At 36.0% G+C, this 19,082-nt stretch overlaps 1 protein-coding gene across 1 annotated transcript in view; it reads left to right on the forward strand.

Moving 5' to 3' along the window:
• The first annotated feature begins 1,579 nt into the window (after window positions 1-1,579).
• LOC150104559 (methionine aminopeptidase 1) overlaps window positions 1,580-19,082 on the forward strand; it is a 172,653-nt gene continuing 155,150 nt past the window's right edge. Inside the window, exon 1 of the mRNA XM_090395775.1 lies at window positions 1,580-1,699. Coding sequence (XP_090251901.1) covers window positions 1,580-1,699 — 120 coding nt within the window. The remainder of the gene's footprint in view (window positions 1,700-19,082) is intronic.

The following is a 19,082-nucleotide window of genomic DNA, read 5'->3' on the forward strand; positions in this document are numbered from 1 at the left end:
GATCCGTTTATAATCGGTGATAGTCTTATTGAGCCATCTAACTTAAATTGGCGACGAAAGATATTGAAGTGCCCCCCCCCCCTTAGCCTCCAAAAAGTTAAGTCTAAAACCGTCTCGCCTACTCCCTCTCGGGGAATAAATGGCATTTGCAGATTTTTTTTAAATCATTTACTTTTGTATGTTGTTGGGAGATAATGCTCGAATAGCATTGCAAAATAACATCGACTTCCACAGCATTAGACCATCTTTGACATAATCTTCGTTTTGGTCGCTAACTAAAGAAATTTTTCTACTGACTTTTTCGACCATTTCCAAGTTGTGCGATCCATAGTACAAGAAAATAAGGTTTTTCTCTTGGCAACTCAGGTAATAACTATTATAACCCCTATATCTAAAAACATCGGCTGTGTAACCTATACTATTATTCGGCAATATACTACGATTGTACGGATTTAGTGCCACTAGATGGAACAATTGTTTCTCGTACTGGCTGTCTCAAAAGCTTTGGTTCATGAATAGATTGAGCATGTTATCATTGAAAGCTGACGGATGGAGAATCTCTCCACTTGTGCTTCCAAAGTTAAGGAAGTTCCGTCTTTTTCCCTTTAGGGGAAATGGCGTTAAATGATACAGAAACCTACGAATGTTATAACTCCATTTCACTTAAAGTTGTTACATACTGCCACTGTCTTCTATATTTTCTTCTTTTTAATTGGTTGAAACAAATATATAATTTATAGCACTTTTTGTAGAAATCGTTGTAGCGACTTAAATATAAAGAGCTAATAAGCTTCATTTCGGCGATATAAACATTATTTAAATTAGCTCTTTATATTTAAGTAACTTTATGATTGCGCCTGTTTGGAAACTCGTATAGCAGAGTATATAAGTTCTTTTTAAGTAACTTTATGATTGCGCCTGTTTGGAAACTCGTATAGCAGAGTATATAAGTTCTTTTCGCTATACACTTTGGGTATTAATCTGGTCTAGCTGCTCACTGATGAAGCCTCAAAAAAGGCTGAAACCGGTCTGGGTAGTGACCTCCCACCATAATGTAATAACAGCATACATTTCGTAGGAAATGTGTTTTTACATTATCAAAAATACCTAAGAATAGCGATCAGAACTTTACCACCTGTGCTGCGAGTTGTCCGGTATTGTACTACGTACTAGGGTCACTTGCATTAGCTCACGCTAGTGATCGCCGATACTTTATAGTTTACTATATTCGGCATGAAACTCTTTGATTCCAATCTTTGAGTTTCTTATTCGGTTTTAAAACAATGTGGGATTTAATATCCCCTTAATTTAAATAATCGTTGTAGCGCTCTTCCAAAGTTTATTTACTAAAGAATTGTGAATTAATTTATCACAGAATTCCTTTTAAAATAATTTTTTAATCTTTGATTTTAGTTTTAAAACTCAGTATCAAATATCAAATTTTGGGATTCCAGTATAGAGTTTTATTTCATTGATCGATTTTTGCAATAGGTGGTATTAATAATCGAAATTTATGAATGACCTTAGCGCCATCTACGATAGCGTGTTTGAAAAAGGATACTTTAGTTATTTCGTGAATATGGCGGCAGTTGTCAGTGAAGAGAAAACATGTGAAACACCTGGATGCAGTCGTTCTGCACGACTTAGCTGTCCGACGTGCATTAAACTTGGAATTAGTGGTTCTTATTTTTGCTCTCAGGTTAGTTAAACACTGTAGACCATTCTTTAGCAATACCTTTCTACTTGTGTTACGGGTTTAGTTAATCACGTGGGTGACATCTAATCTGGGTTCTTAAATGCATTTTTTTTAGACGTGGTTAAATATTTGTTTCCAGATGACGGCATAGGCACTGCGAAATGGTATAAATGTACTGATCAAAACATCGGTAATTAATTTTTTTCACATTAAACTTAATTTGAGTAATAGTTTTTTTATATGTATGGTATGGTATCGTATTTCCCATGGTATGGTATTTCCCACGCCATTTTAAATGAATAGCGGTTATGAGATATAAATGTAACATTTGCACCTCACTTTCAATGTAGAAATGTACTACTCACATTACTGTAGGTGGCTTATTTCTAAATAACAAAGTATGCTTCTGCTGCCACCTCCAAATAGCAGAATCATAAACAAAAAAAAAAGGAAAAAAATCCAACTTTATTTTAAAATCTGACATTTTTTTTCGATGGATGGCCTTAATATATACCTCCATAAAATCTGCAACATTTCAATGTTCTTTAAACTTGGGAAGTATTTTGATAATTCATTTTCCTTTAATATATTATTACTGAAAGAGGACAAGTGAGTTTTTTTTTTTTTTTTTTTAATGTTAAGGTATCTCCCCTTCCTACATAAAGACTTAATGTCTAAAATAGATAAGTATCCCGGAAAAGCATGAATCCAATGCTATAGATTAACATGATTTGTATTCATGGCATTTGGAAATCTCTACACCACCTCTCCCCTCAGCAATTCACCTTGAAGCCTAAAATTAGAATCTGTATTCCTCTGTTATATATATTTTTAAAGCATGGTAATGAACTGTATATGATAGTGGGACCTTCTGTGATGAGTTAACTCTCTGGTGGTCTGATAATATTCTTTACCATACACTGCCAAAATTTCATCTGACATTGTTCTCATATTTTTTTCTTCCTTTATTGCCTATGTATTTTCGTTTGAGAATGAGCTAACTGGTTTCATATAGGAATAGTATGATTTTTCATCTCAAAAACTTGGATTTCTTTTCTTTAGAAAAAGATATTTGTTAAAAGATCATGCACAGTTAGCAAAATTTTAAGAAAACAGCCTATGCCTAAAATTTTTCTATTAATTTGATAGTTGTTAAAACAGATGCTAAATTAAATTCGGCCCTATGTTTGAATCGAGGCTGTAATCTCATTTTCTTTTCCATGCTGTCAAAATAGTTGAATTGACTTAAAATGCTAGTACACTGTTTTGTACGTTATTGTACGTTATTACTCTTCCAATCTTTATATCACATACATCATATAATAGTAATTCAGTGGCATTAATGCATGATTTAAGCTAAAGAAACAAGTCAGTCCTAAGCTATTATCAGTTCTTTTTACTCCTTCATTACCAATTCTAGATGATTCAGCATACCAAGAAATTATACTCTTCTTTAATTCTTTCTCCAGTTGCACGGCAGATAAAAAATTAAAGCAAACAAAGTTTGCATGTCAAGTATTAGGCCACTTGTATAAGAAGCTAATGACTTCATATCAATTGCCTTGGTATCCCATAATGCAAAGTACCCCTCCCCCTTGGATGTGTATAATGCTGTGTATCATGAGAAGATCCACTATCCAGACTAGTTGGCCTTTATTGAGGGCTTGTGATTGATAGAGCCAGTTCAGAAGAGATAAGTGAGAGTCAGATACATAAGACCTAATAAAGTTTGAAACTGCTCTGGGCAGTTACCATTTCCATAATGGATAGCATTATACACATCCAAAAGGATACATATGCTTTGCATTATGGGATACTGAGGTAAGTGATGTGAAGTCATTAGCTTCTGTATACAAGCAGCCTAGTTGTTAAGATACTTCATGTGCAAGCTTTGTTTGCTTATGCTTGAATAAAGTGGTAAACAAGAATCTAATTTTTTGGCATGTTTAATTTAAATTATGACCAAGTGAAATATCTTTCACTAAGGTTGTCACCCACTCTCTATATAAAGAAAGGTTTAATGTCTGAAATAGGTATCCTGGATAAGTTGAAGGTCATATATGTTTAGAATCCCTTGCTGTAGACTATATGTGTTTTGTATTCATGCATTGATCATATGAGGATGGTCTGTATTCAAAATGCCATTTGGAGACTCTTGAAGCTTAAATCTAGAATCTGTATTCCAATATGTTATATATTTTTTCAAGTTGTAACTTGGGATTATATCATGTCTCAGAAGTGAGGAATCCTTAATAAGGATTTATCAGCTTAAGTTAGTTAGCTACACTCATGGAGATGTCAGTTTTTTTTTTTTTTTTTTTTTTTTTTTTGCAAGAAGTAACACTAAAAAATGGACAAAGTTGATATCAGAATGTATCCTGCAGATGGAAAGAGAGCTACAGGAAGACCAAATTGATTGTGGGAGAATGAGATTAAAGAGATCCGTGTGTTGAGGCTTAAGTGCTGTGAGGACATTATGTTGGTGGTTTAATGGAATATTTTCAGCACTGGGAAAGGATTAAAACTAATTTTAATACTTCCATATTTCATCTCAGTCACTGAGACATCTTCAGGGATTATAAATAACTTTTGTAACAACACAATTCAGTACAATACTCAGTGAAGCATGTGGTGACTAAAGTCCTATCTAGGTGAACTGTGTTTATTTAAATTTGTTTGATTTCTGAGTGCCACTGCAGATTCTAAAAACAGTCTTTCTTTTTTGAATTTACTATGGTGGAGCATGTGGTTTTTCTCCAGATCTTGTGGGTTGTATCCAAAACATGGCCTTGCAGACCATGTAGTTTGCATGTTTGCAAATTCTTTCTCGACTATTTTTCTGCCAAAAGTTAGTTTGTATGGAGATGCTTTCAAAGATACCTTTTGTTGTTGTTTTCAAAATGCAATATTAAAAAAAAAAAGTAATTCCTATCTATGACAACGGGTCACATTGTTGATCTCTCACCTTGTGTTGTAAACTAAACCCACCCTGCATTGGATAAAGGATGGCCCGAAATTTTAACCCTTTAACTTCTACGGTCTAATTAACTCAAGCGTGGGAAAAAAATGGCGACCTTGCTACGATTGAGTTAACTCAATTTGAACTTTCAATGTGTAATACTCATTTAATTTAGTTTGTGAAAGCATTGAATTGAGCGAGCTTAAAGTGCCATCTCTTATTATTAGAAGGAACTAATTTTCAAGCTAACCCTTTAACTGCTGAGAACGTATTATTACGAGCTTGGAAATACGTGCCTGCTTTGCCGAGCCCGTATATGTACGGTTGGTGCGCCTCCCATATTCATGGAAAGAATCGTCATAAGATATTCAAACGTCACGGGTAGGTTCTTCCATCTGTTGCCAACCAATTCGAAAAAACCCTGCTACCTCTCATACGGAGGTAGCAGGATTTTTTCATTAAATGAAAAATTAAATGGTGTCCACCAGGAAATATCCACCTTATCTTACTGATGATCAAATTGAAATTGATCAATTCATTAATTCAGGGAGAAGAATTGTCCGAGTTAAGTGAATTGTGTATTTCAGATGAAGAAGATTCTGGTGATTCTACATAAATTAATGTGTGTAATTCGCATAATCAAGTGGACACCCCTTGATTATGCAAATTTTATAAAACTATTATTGCCATTTTTGTGAGTGAATAAGTGTATATCAAGAATGTGTGATGCTGTCCGGACTTCTTACTTCAGTAAGAATTTTAATTGCTTTTATTTATAAATTTTTTGCAAAATTAATTCAGCACATCGGGCAATGTCAGTAGAATATAAAATCAGTAGTTAAAGGGTTAATGATAATTTTTGAGCAGTCAATCTGATTATTAACTGGCATATTTTTCTTATTCAGTAGAGATTGAAATTTTTGTCCGATGTTGAAATAACAGTATTATTGAAAGGAGCTTATGCTGTAGCTCCAAACACCATTCCAATTATAGACTTTTTGAGGGTGGTCTGAAAAAGTTCTCAAACTAGCAATAAAAACAATGAATTTATAATTTCAAAATAATTTTTATTTTTCAACATAATCTCCCTTAAGACTAATACATTTATTCCAGCAATGCTCCAGAACCATTGTCCCATCCCTGTAGTGGTTCTCAGTAAGATCTGCAAAATGCCCTTCTACAGCTGCAATCCTCTTGATTTGAAGAAAAACACTAACCAGCGAGGAAGAGGTTTAGTTTGGGGAAGAGATAGAAGTCAGAGAGCGAAATCTGGGGAATAGGGTGGATGTTCCAACAATTCATAGTGCAGATCCCTTAATTTTCCTATTGCCAAAAACACCTTTGTGTGCAGGTGCATTGTCCTGATGAAAGATGATTTTTTCCTTCTGCAAACTGGGTCTTTTCTCTTGACTTTTTTCATAGGAGTTTTTGTTAAATTAATATAGCAGTATTTGAGGACCAAGGAGTGCATTGTTGCTGATGCTGATTGCAAAGATAGTGATGTAGTTTTCTGCCATACTTGTCATGATGATGGTAACGTGTATTTCCTGTGTCTCATGAATAATGAGTCTACAAGTCTTAAGACTATGGATATTAACATATTTATCCCATATAACCTTCTGCTCTAACAGATTATAATGATTAGGACTGCAGTCAGGATCTTAGCCATAACTTGCTATTAACAAAACTCATACTGATTAGACTACCATTATTGCTGTAATATTAAAGGTTGATATGAATTCGATCTCTGACCATGTAAAATTGAATGTAGCTTTGATAGTTTTTTTTTTGCCTGAGTTGAGTTCAGTGTTACTTTGGCATACTGTTTGAATTATAATGTAACTTGTTTGTCTGTGTATGTGTGTTCAAAGGAAAATATTTCAAAATTGTCATGGGTGACTTCACTGCTAGAATCGGTAAATAAGAATCTGATGAAAGCTCAATAGGAAATTTTGAAAATGTCATGAGAGATTATAGAGGGAAGCACTAATAGAGTTTGCAGAAAGAAGAAAATCTGACCCATACATAATGAATTATTATTATTATTATTTTTTTTTTTTCAAGAAAAAAACAGAGGAAGTGGAAATATAAAAACTATTGAAATTGACTTTAACCTCAGCAACAGAAAAAAAATATCTTTCTGACTGGAAGTGATTATGTATGGCATGCAGTAAGGTCGAAATAAATTTGCCAAAAAGAAAGAAGTGTTTTTATTATTATTTATATCTGACTTCCATGGAGTCAAAGAATTCATTGTGTGAGGTTACACAGTAGTCCCTCCCCCTTATGTGGGGGATATGTTCCAAGACTCCCAGCAGATGCCCTGAAACCATGGATAGTACTAAACCCTGTATAGACTGTTTTTTCCTAAACATACATACCTATCATAAAGTTTAATTTATAAATTAGGCACAGTAAGAGATTAACAACAATAATTAATAATAAAATAGAACAGTTTTAACAGTATACTGTAATAAAAAGTTATGTGAATGGAGTATACTGTTAAAACTGTTCTATTTTATTATTGTCACAAAGAGAAGCCATAAAGTGCTTCCCTTTAAGTGAGAAGGTGAAAGCCCAGACTTCATAAGGAAAGAAAAAATGAAGTTGAGAGCTTTCACCTTTTCACTTAAAGAAAGCATTTTGTGGCTTCTCTTTGCCAACATCACCACTCTTGTGCTTTGGGACCATTATTAAGTAAAATAAGCATTACTTGAACACAAGCACTCTGATACTGTGATGGTTGATCTAATAACTGAGACAACTACTAAGTGAATAATGGGTGGGTAGCATATATAGTAGTACAGTGTGGATATGCTGGACAAAGGAATGATTCATGTCCAAGACAAGATTTCATCACACTACTCAGAACTGCATACAGTTTAAAACTTATGAATTATTTCTTTCTGGAATTTTTCATTTAATATTTTTGGGGCAGGGTTGACCACAAGTAACTGAAACGGCAGAAAGTGAACCTGCAAATAAGGGAACACAAGTACAGTAGTGCTATCCTATGCAAAAAAAAAATCATTGAACTCTACTTTAACCCCATTGACCATGTTTTCAGGCAATGCATTCCACTCACCAATCACTCTCTATGCAAAGAACATTCTTCTCACTCCCTACACTCTCCTTATACAGCTTCCAGGGATGGCCTAGATCCATTTCTACCCTTGTCTCTCTACTTCATGAAATATCTCCTCCACATCTGTTAACACCTCCCTCACCAACCTATCTTCCCCCTCTTCTATTTACAAAGCTCTGTAAGTTATATTCCCTCGATCGCCTAGTACGAGGGTAGTGAAATATTCTTGGCCATAGATAGCAACACTATCGGCAAGATTTTTTTTTTCTAAGCTGGTACATCTGTCATAAGTATCCATGTGAAATTCCAAGTCATTCTCTCAAGTAGTTTGTTTTATACAGATGTCTGAAGCAAAAGTGTTGTCTGTATCCCTTGAAATGGATAAAATTGAGTATTGTGCAGTTATAAAATTCTTTGTAAAAGAAGGTTTAATGCCAAAAGAAATTCATTTGAAGTTCATAAAAGTTTATGGGCAGTCTTTTCCTTTATTTTTAACAATTAACAAATGGGCTGCCGAGTTTAAACATGGTCTTACCAGCCTTAAAGATGATCCACATGAAGTGGATCAAAAAAGTGACACTTTTTTTGTAACACCAGAAATCATTGATCAAGTGCACGATATGGTATTGGCGAGTCAAAGTGTGTGAAATTGCTGAGACTATAGTCATTTCAAAAAGAACATGTAGGTTATAGGTATATTGCTACTGATATTCAGCAATTACAAAATGATTTGAATAGACTGGAAACCTGGGCAAACGAAAATGGCTGTCGGTTTAATGTTAGGAAATGTAAAGTTATGCACTTTGCGTGATTAGAGTTCCAGCGGCATATTATATTAGTGGGGTTATGATACAAGATTCCTATATTATCCACCAATATCCAATATTATCCACCAAGATTCCTTGCCATGAAGAGGCAAGGAATCTTGGTAGATAAGAATTTAAAGTTCAAGGGTCATGTAGCAAAAGGTGCAAATACAACTCAGAGGATAATTGCTACGTTGAAGCGAACCTGACATATAAGGATAAGGAAGTAATTTTGCCTCTTTATAAGGCTTTGATAAGACCACTCCTGGATTACTGTGCACAGATTTGGTCTCCTGGATTCTAAGGGGATAAAGAAACTGTGGAACGGGTACAAAGAAGAGTTACAAAGATTATATCCAGATTATGGGATTTAGATTGAGGACGGATTGCGAGTGTGGTTTGCAGACTGGTTAACAGGAGAAAGGGGTGATATGATAGAGGTCTATAAACTTTTGAATGGGTGTTATAGCATTTCAAATGATGAAATTTTTCATTAGGTGGAAGGCAAGGAGAGAACATGAGGGCATCTATGTAAGTCAAGGTTGTTCTCAGTCAAGAAAGGGGTAAGAGCTAGGTTTTTCTCCCAGAGAGCAGTGAGTGAGTGGAATAATTTGCCCTTAAGGGAAGGTATTATAGCTTGGTTGGGTAATTTACAGCCTCCCTAGATGAGTCCCTGACTCCCTGGAAGCCTCAGACAATAATAATAATATTTGCATGAAGAATTGCAAATGAAAAAGCTTTGCGGAAGATGGGTACCACACTTGCTCACAGCAGATCAAAAACACACTCACATGAAAATCTGAATAGTGCTTCGAGCATTTTAACAAGAATAAAACTGATTATGTGCATCGATTTATTACTGTGGATGAGACTTGGATTCACCATTATACACCAGAATCCAAACAGCAGTCAGAACAGTGGACAGAAGCCGGTCATTCAGCGCCAAAGAAGACAAAGTTGTCTTCTTTGGCACTGAATGAGTCCATCAGCAGGAAAGGTCATGGCATCGGTGTTATGAGATGCTAAAGGCATTTTGTTTATTAATTATCTTGAAAAGGGTAAAACAATAACTGGGGAATATTATTCCGATATTTTATCCAGACCAGACAAAAAAATTCGTGAGAAGAGACCCTGCTTGCAGAAGGAAAAAATCGTCTTTCATCAGGAAAATGCACCTGCCCACAAGGGTGTTTTGGCAATGGGAAAATTAAGGGATCTGCACTATGAATCATTGGAACATCCACACCCTATTCCTCAGATTTGGCTCCCTCTGACTTCTATCTCTTCCTCGCTGTTCAGCGTTTTTCTTCGAATCAGTAATTAGTCTTAAGGGAGATTATTTTGAAAAATAAAAATAATTTTTAAATTATAAATTCGTTTTTTCGTTGTTAGGCCAAGAACTTGTTGATGTTTGGAGTGTGTTTGAAGGAAAAAGGCAGTTGTATGCTAGAGATGGACTGCATCTTAACATGGAAGGACATAAGCGATTGAAGAAGTTGAAGTTATTGGGCAGGGAAACTAATATTGAAAAGGTTGAGTGTAAGAGAAACTTTAGCACTGATTGTATATTTATTGATCCTTATACGGAGAATAAATTGCAGAAGAGGGGGATAAAAATTGGCATGGACTACAGAAGTTAGTGACTTATATATCAGTTCTAAAGCCTGTACAAGATCTAGAGGAAATCTGCAATTTTTGTATACCAATGCAAGAAGCATTCGAAATAAGAGAGAATAATTTTGGGCATTAGTCAGTGCAATCTCAGCAAAAGTTGTAGGCATTAGTGAAACTTGGCTGTCAGCAGAAGATGTGGTCACTGGAATTGAATGATGGGTACAGTATTTTCAGGGAGGATAGAGAAGATAGAACGGGGGAGGAGTACTGTTGATGATAGCTGATATGTTGCAGCCAAAGAAAGTAGTATATCAAGATGATATACATGTGAATGAGAGTTCATTTGAGGCAGTCTGGTGCGAAATAGTGACCGATGCAACCAAATATACAGTTGGATGCTGCTATAGGCCAGGGAGTACAGGGGGAGATATTGAATTCATGCATCAGCAAATTAGTGCAATGAGTGCAGGCTTAGTGATTATTTTGGGGGATTTTAATTACGGTGATATCAGTTGGAAGGAGGAAATATCACGTAGCAAAAAGGAAATGGAGTTCATACATCTTCTATGAGATAATTACTTGAAACAGCACATAACTGAAGGGACATGTGGTGTGAGAGTGTTGGACCTGGTTATTGGTTCAGAGGTTATATGCATAAGTAAGGTGTCCTCGTTACCTCCAATTGATGAAAGTGATCATGTGGTATTGACTTGGGAGGTTGCAAAATCTGTGGATTTTTCTGTTAAGAAGGGGTATATATGGAACTACAGGTTAGGCAATTATAACAAGCTTGCAGCCATCCATGGTAGAACATATTGCAGGGGAAAGATGTTGGCAGTGCATGAGATAAAATCAGCGGGTATCTGAAGAAAGCAATATCAGATTGTGTCCCCATGGTCAGGAGGTCAAACAAGGCAGGCGTTAGATGGATGAGCAGTAGTATCAAGCTTGATCTGCAAAAAAAGAAAATGTTATGGAGAATTTACAATGAGAAAGGCAATCAGTACACCCATGAGCAGCACAAGGCTCAAGCTAGGAAGGTTACCAGCATAGTAAGAAAAGCTAAATCAGATTATGAGAAGACCTTAGCCAAAGAGATCAAGGGTAATCCCAAAGAGTTCTTCTGCTATGCAGCAAGTAAGAGGAAGAATGACTTCGGCAGGATAACTTTAGTGGGTGCTGATGGTATTGAGGTGACAAAATCAGATGTAATATTGGAGTTACTGAGTGGTCACTTTTCAAAAGTCACCCAAGTGAGGATATCTCTACCTGTAGCAATAACTAATGTGAGAATTGAAGCTAAAGAATCAGAGGTATTTAATATATTGCAAAATTTAAATGCAAACACTGCTGTAGGCTTAGATGGAATATCAGCTCTGGTGTTGCACGAATGTGCAAATGAATTGTCAACCCCTCTTACTTGGATATTTAATTTAAGTTTGAACTCTGGCATGGTCCTTAGGGAATGGAAGTTAGGCAAAGTGGTTCCTTTGTATAAGGGTGGCTCTAAAACTGCAGTAGTTAATTACAGACCAGTCACCATCTCAGGAATAGTGGTAAAAGTATTGGAAAAGTTGGTTAAAGACAAAATTCAAGAATGGGTGGATCAGGATATGATACTCTATAGAGGCCAACATGGTTTTGTTAAAGGTAGATCCTGCGTTAGCAATCTATTAACTTTTCATAATAGAATGACATCTGAGTTGGACAAAGGATCTGGCTACACAGTGGTACTTCTGGATTTTGCTAAGGCTTTTGACAGGATACCCCATAGAACACTTATGCAAATTGGAGCAGATGGGAATGGATACTAAATTGGTGATATGGATAGAAGAATGGCTCAGGGAGAGATACCATAAGGTGGTGTATGGAGGAGCTGAGTCCAGAATGAGGCAGGTGACCAGTGGTGTGCCTCAGGGCTCTGTGCTTGGGCCATTGTTGTTTAATTTGTATATAAATGATATAGGAAATTGCTTAAAGCGAGATATTCAGTTGTTTTCTGAGGATGCAAAGTTGGGTAGTGCAATAAAAAATCAAGCTGATGTTGAAAGTTTGCAGGATGATTTAAATAAGCTGGTAAAATGGGCAAAAGATAATGGATGTCAGTTCAATGTGGAAAAGTGTAAAGTCATGCATTTTGGGATTAAAAGATTACCAGCTGTGTACTACATTGATGGAAAGGTACTCCAAGAGATTGATGAGGCTAGGGACTTAAGGGTGTTGGTAGATAGGGAGATGAAGTTCAGAGAACACATTGCTAAGGTGTCCAAGATTGCACATAGGATTACTTGGTTGTTGAGGAACACACTGACAGCCAGAGATAGAGGTTATTATTCCCCTTTATAAAGCATTGATACTTCCACATTTGGATTACTGTGCTCAGGTCTGGTCACCTGGATTCCTTGGAGATGAGGAGGCTGTGGAGAGGGTTCAGAGAAGAGTGACCAGGTTGGTGAGTGATGTAAAACATGCTCCCTACATTGATAGATTGAGAGCTTGTGGATTGCAGAGATTGTTTGATAGGCGAAGCAGAGGGGATATGATAGAAAGATTTAAATTACTGAAAGGATTTTATAGGCTTGATGCAGGGGAAATGTTTCAGCTGTGTGATAGTGATGGAAGAACAAGAGGTCATCCCTGGAAATTAAAGAAGAGTGTGGTTAACAAAGGTGTCAGAACAAGGTTTTTTGCCTGGAGGGTGTTGAATAAGTGGAATTCATTGCCTGACTTAGTTGTGAGCTCTTCATCTGTAAATGAATTCAAGAAGAGATATGACAGATATTGTTTTGCTAGTTTGGGTCTCCTGCGATGAGTCTACTGACTCCATGGAGATACCTGTAATAATAACTTTTCAGACCACCTTAGTAAACCTTCTCTGGACCCTCTCCAATACATCCTCATCTGTCTGAAAAACAGGCAACCAAATCTGTGCACAGTGGCTGGATCAAAGCCTTATTCAAGGGAATCATAACCACCTTGCTTCTGCATGTCAGTGCCTCATTATTGCAATAATCCATTAAGATGTCTTTCAATTTTAGCAATGTGATCCCAAAACTTCACTTCTCTGTCTACCGTCACTCCAGATCTGTCATCTCTACCTTCTACAAAATTTCTCCATTAATTGTGCACTCTGCATCCCAACGTTGCCTGCCAAATTTCAAGAATCAGACTTTGCAACATTAAACTGAAAGCTCCACTTATTTGCCCATCAGATCCTCCTGTGTCACAATGCCTGCTCCTTCTCATAGCTCTTCTCATCTTTGCATTATCAGCAAACAGCTGCACGTCTCCAGTTAAGCTGATCCCAAAACAGATCCCTATGGCATTCCTTTTTTGGGATACCACTCCTTTATAACACCTGTTGATGCCTGTCCAACATCCAGTTAGCTATCCAACTTACTAGTCTGTTATCTAATCACATCTATTTCAATTTAGCTAATAGTTTGTTGTGTGACAGTTGATCAAAGGCCTGAAAAATTCTAGTAAGCCACCATATATGCATTTCCTTTATTGAGTGAATTTATCACCTTGTAATACGTAAGCAGATTGCTGAAATGTGACCTCTCCCTAACATACCCATTCATAAAGAATACTGCTATTATCAACCCGCTTCTAAATCCTTCTCCTAGTAAGCCACCATATATGCATTTCCTTTATTGAGTGAATTTATCACCTTGTAATATGTAAGCAGATTGCTGAAATATGACCTCTCCCTACCATACTTATTCATAAAGAATACTGCTATTATCAACCCGCTTCTAAATCCTTCTCCTCACCATTTTCTCTTAACGCCTTAACAGCAATCCCAGACACGCAGATTGGGCTATAATTAGTTGTCTGTCTATCTTATTCCTCCTCCCATATGAAGCAAAACAATTTTTCCCACCTTCCATTCCTTTGGGACTTGTGCTGTTGCAATTCTCATGTTAAATAATTGTGCTAAAGGTGCCATTAATTCCATAGAGCATTCCCTCAAGACACACAGTGAAATACTGTCATCAATCAAGTCCTATTGCCTTATTAACATTAAGTTTATTTAATTCCTCATCTATGTCCTCATTCATTATCAGTCCTTCCTCTACTATACCTTCTATACTCCAGCTTCTCCTGATGTTGCCTTCACAAGGATGAAATACTTGTAAACTGATCATTGAATACTTCAAGTATATCCTTTGCATTGGTTACCAGTCTGCCAGTGTCATAAACTAACATCATCCTTCCATAATCATTTTTCCTTCTGTTTGACACATATCAAAAGAATTCACTAGGGGGTTTCTTAACTTGACTAATTTCTTCTCATACTGCTCTTTTGCTGCTACCATCCGAGTCACCTTCCTTCCTGGTCTGCTATTTGTACTCATCATGCAACTGATCATTATCATCATTCTTCTTTATTGCCTCTACAGTGTTTTGAGGATTAAAACAAACATGTACACAAAAACACAATGTTAAAAAAGAAATATTCCAATATGAACTAAACAGCAGATTTAAAAATCATAATATAGACGACAATGCTGATGAATTGAAATGTAATGGCCTTATTACCAAGACCCATTTGCAATGCTAACTTGAAATAGGTGGTACCACAGAACTAGACAAAATTTCTTAATAAACAAGACAATTTACGAAGAAATTAAGTGAAATGAAACAAGCTGACCTATTGGATAAAATTGATTACACTGCATTCCAGATGAAGATGCACAATTATTAGCCCTGCGATGGTCACGCTCGAAAAAATTCAGCATAGATCGCATGTATCCGAGAGATACATTCATTATTAGCATGTGCTAAAATGTGATAAAACAACAACAAAAAAAAAACTGCAAATATAAAAATGGTTTATTTATTTTCAGTTACAATCTAGAAATTATTGAACAAAGAAAAAAACAACTAAACCAATACTATACTGACATTGGAGTTCACAGTATCTCTCAGATACAATTTACAATCAAATATCACTTTCATTTTCGTTCGATTCTATCATTCTCATCATCGGACTCAAGTAACAAAATCGCCGAATCTCTTCAACATCTGAGGGATTTTCCAGTCTGTATTTTTCCGGCCATTTTCAACGATAAATACTAAACGAATATTATACTGACATACATCGGAGGTCGCGGTATCTCTCAGATACAATTTACTACAAAATATCACAAACCTTTACATAACACATGTTAAACCAAAACTGATTGCATAAACAGTGTGGAATATCACCTCGTAATATATGCATGCTTAGCTACTCGTAACCTTCAAGCTATGCACTGGATATGTGTAAGAATATTTATATTAAACAATTTGTTTGTATCTGTCAGGTCAGTTACGACCTCTGCAGGGTTAAATTAGGATGCTTCATTTAGTTTACGATCTAAGCTCAAGCTTAAGCCCAAATTGAATATAATCAAAGACAGTAATGGAGCAGTGCTAACAAAGAACTGGAACTCAAAAACAGATGAAAAAAATATTGTGAGAGTAACCATATAGCAGATATAAGGAAAATTTGGAGTAGCCCTTGCACCAGGAGAATTTTGATTTGGAACCTCCTCCACTTAGACAGGGGTGTGAAAGAGTTAAACAGTTTAACAACAAGGTCATAGGGGATGAAGGGGTAAGAATTTCATAGATTTGATTAAAGGATGTGGGAGATAGGATCATTGCCTAGAGCAGCATTTCCCAGACTTTTCCTACGATGGAACACTTCACAAATCCTGAAATTTTCACGGAACACCTTGGTTATTTTGTAATGTGTTAATTAATAATTGTTAATTTAGCTGATTTTTCATTATTAATTAATAATTGATCATTAATTAATTAATTAAACATAAACATCATTAAATTAATTTATGCTAATTTTCATTGACATATCCCATTGTGATAACCAAAAATTTATAGTATTATAAGTACGTATGAGTGAATGCAGACTTTCTCCTGTGTACTGGTAGTTTTCCCCTCCTTTTGTGCATCCTGGAGATTGCTTCGTTGGCTGGTGGTGGATGACTCACTATCTGTTGCATCACAAACACCTTCAATAAGAGATTTCTTAATACCAAAATTAAACAGTCCCTTGTCTCTTATTCATATTAAAATTTAAATCTGCAGGCCTATTATTTTTAAAAAATCACGGCACTATGGTTTTGAAACTTTCACCCTACAATACGAACTTGCGAAGAAAGTATTCAGTATTACTAGATTTGAGAACTGGATACAGACCACCTTGATCTTCAATTTTAGTGGAAAAATTTTCTTTATACTTCCTTGCTGATTGGTCACTAACATTTGTAACACAGATGTTATTTCTTTCAGTTTTGAGAACAGAGGATGCCCCCACCCATTATCGGCGTGCTGGCAATTTTTATGACCGGGCATAAACAGCAGTATTCCCTTTCCCAAATATTGAAAGGTTTCGATGTGTGAAAATTAACGATAATGCATGAACACTTCCATGTTTAAAAATACACGGCTTGGTCAATAACATTTGCTACACAGATGTTATTAGGCGTTCTGGGTCTGAGCTTTTCGACATATTCACGAATATTATTCTGCTCAGAATATTTCCACTATAAAATATTTATTCATGAGAAATGCTTAGAAAACTAAAATGACAAATTTCAAGAGATCTTCTGACTGAACACAGGTTGGGAAACCCTGGCCTAGAGACTGGAAGAAGTTGATTTTCATACCACTACATAAGAAGGAAGATACAAAGGATCGTAACAATTATAGAACTATTAGCTTAATCTCTCATGCAAGCAAGATTTTATTAAAGTTCATTCTCAGTAGGATTGAGGCAAGATATCTGAGGTACAAGCAGGTTTTAGTAAAGGTACTAGAGATCAGATCCTTTGCCTTAGATCAGGACTGTTCAAAGCACTGCCCACGGACTGCATGCAGCCCACAGTGCGATTTTGTGTGGCCTCCTGTTTGATTTTCACGAGCAAAAAAATAAAATAACAATTTGAATTGAATACGTGTTAGATATTTTAATTGTATCACTAATCAATAATCTCGATGTTGATACTTTTATTTGGTGTTTTTACATCACTATATACCTACATGTTTTTCAAATATTAGATGTGTCAAAATAAGAACAAAATAGTTCTTAAACTATTTTGTTCCAACGCACGTTCTCTGGGCACTCACCGGGAACATGAGTGCGTGGTTAGTTTTATTTGTTTGTTCAGCTACTCATCAAATTACTAGATACACAATCTGATTCAGCCCTTGGATAAATTGTTTTTCTAATGCGGTCCTCGGATTAGCTAAGGTTGGATAATCCTGCTTTAGATCATCAAAAATTATAAAGAATTTAAACTCCCTATGGTAATGTGTTTCATAGACTACTCTAAAGCTTTTGCCTGTTCAGCATGTGAAACTGGAAAGTAATGAAAAGAATGGGTTTTTCCTCAATACATTATCAGATTGATAGCTAACTTGTACAGTGAGCAAGAAGCTACAGTAAGAACAGTTATTGGACTAACTGATTGGCTTCAGGTTGAAAAGAGAGTGAGTCAAGGGTTTCTACTTTCTTCTTGCCTGTTTAGTTTCTGTGCTGAGGACATCATGTGTGCAGCATTGGATGAGCTTAAGACAGGAATTAGGATAGGTGATAGATTGATCAGTTACCAACTGATCAATCTACCACCTATACTCATACACTATACTCATTTGTAATGACAAGGAAAAACTAGGACTAATCCTTGACAAAGAGATCAGTAAGAACAGAGGACTTCAGCTCAATTCTAGCAAGACAAAGGTTAAGTTATTGTTCTTAAAGGAAATACTGACAGAGAAGCTCCTGAGAAACAAGTGCACCTTAATGAAGAAAATTGAGGAAGTCAGCAAGTTTGAGTACCTGGGAACTGTTATCAATGTGAAGAATTGCTATTCAGAAGAAGTTTAGGAATGGCTAAAACAATAGTGACTTGTCTAAAATCTGGAAAGATGGATCTGTCTCCACAGGAATAAAGTTGGAGATTCAGGATGTGGCTGTTTTTCCAACAGCAACTTACGGATGTGTGACTTAAATCTAAAGAAGTCTGAATTTGCATGGGAAAAGGATAGCTGCTTTTGAGATGTGATGTTATTGAGGATATAATATACTGAAAGCATATTATATACTGGCAGACAAACAGATGGGTGCTAGAAAGGATCGGTAGAACTTTAAAGCTTCTTAAGGATTTGAGTCCTCCTTCCATCCTTTCAATATTTTGGACACATTGAAAGGATGGAAGGAGGACTTCTCAAAACAGTAATAGAAATAAAGTTTCTGGAAAAAGAGGAAAGGGATATATCCTCAATGAGATGGATGGTGTGTCTGGAGTGACTGCTATGTTCTCCCCAGGACCTTTTGAATGGGCAAACCACCTGGCTGGTTTTACTGACTGCCCGGCTAATTAATGTTGTGAATTGACACGGCTAAATAATGAGCAAGAATGGAAAAATAATTTAAGACATTTTTTAATTACCGTATTTGCCGGTGTATAAGATTCACTGGCCTGTAAGAAGCACCCCCTTTTTTGTAGACATTTTTTAGGGAAAAAACTTTATCACTGAATATTATAATGAATTTACAGTATTTCAAATATAAACTAATAAGTATGTCTACTTTCAACAAATACCTAATCTAACTAGGAAAGATTACCCACTTTTTAATCTTCTTTTTCAAAACCCAGAAATTCATCTCCAGAGCTAAATGAAGAGACACTTGAAATTTGAGTCCTCATACAACAAATTGTCTTCTGTACCATCCAGTGCATTACTAATGCCACACTTCTTAAATGATTTAACCACTGTCTCAGTTTTCACGGTATCCCATGAAACTCTGATCCACTCACAAACCTGCGAAATGGTAGGCTTCTTCCTGATGACGTAACCTCAAAATCTGAAGACTGCATCCAGCTGTTCCACTTCTCCTTCATAAATCCC

Source organism: Typopeltis vanoorti, chromosome 7 (assembly GCF_054136105.1).
Source record: "Typopeltis vanoorti isolate ZY-2024b chromosome 7, IOZ_Tvanoo_1.0, whole genome shotgun sequence".
Lineage (NCBI taxonomy): Eukaryota > Metazoa > Arthropoda > Arachnida > Uropygi > Thelyphonidae > Typopeltis > Typopeltis vanoorti.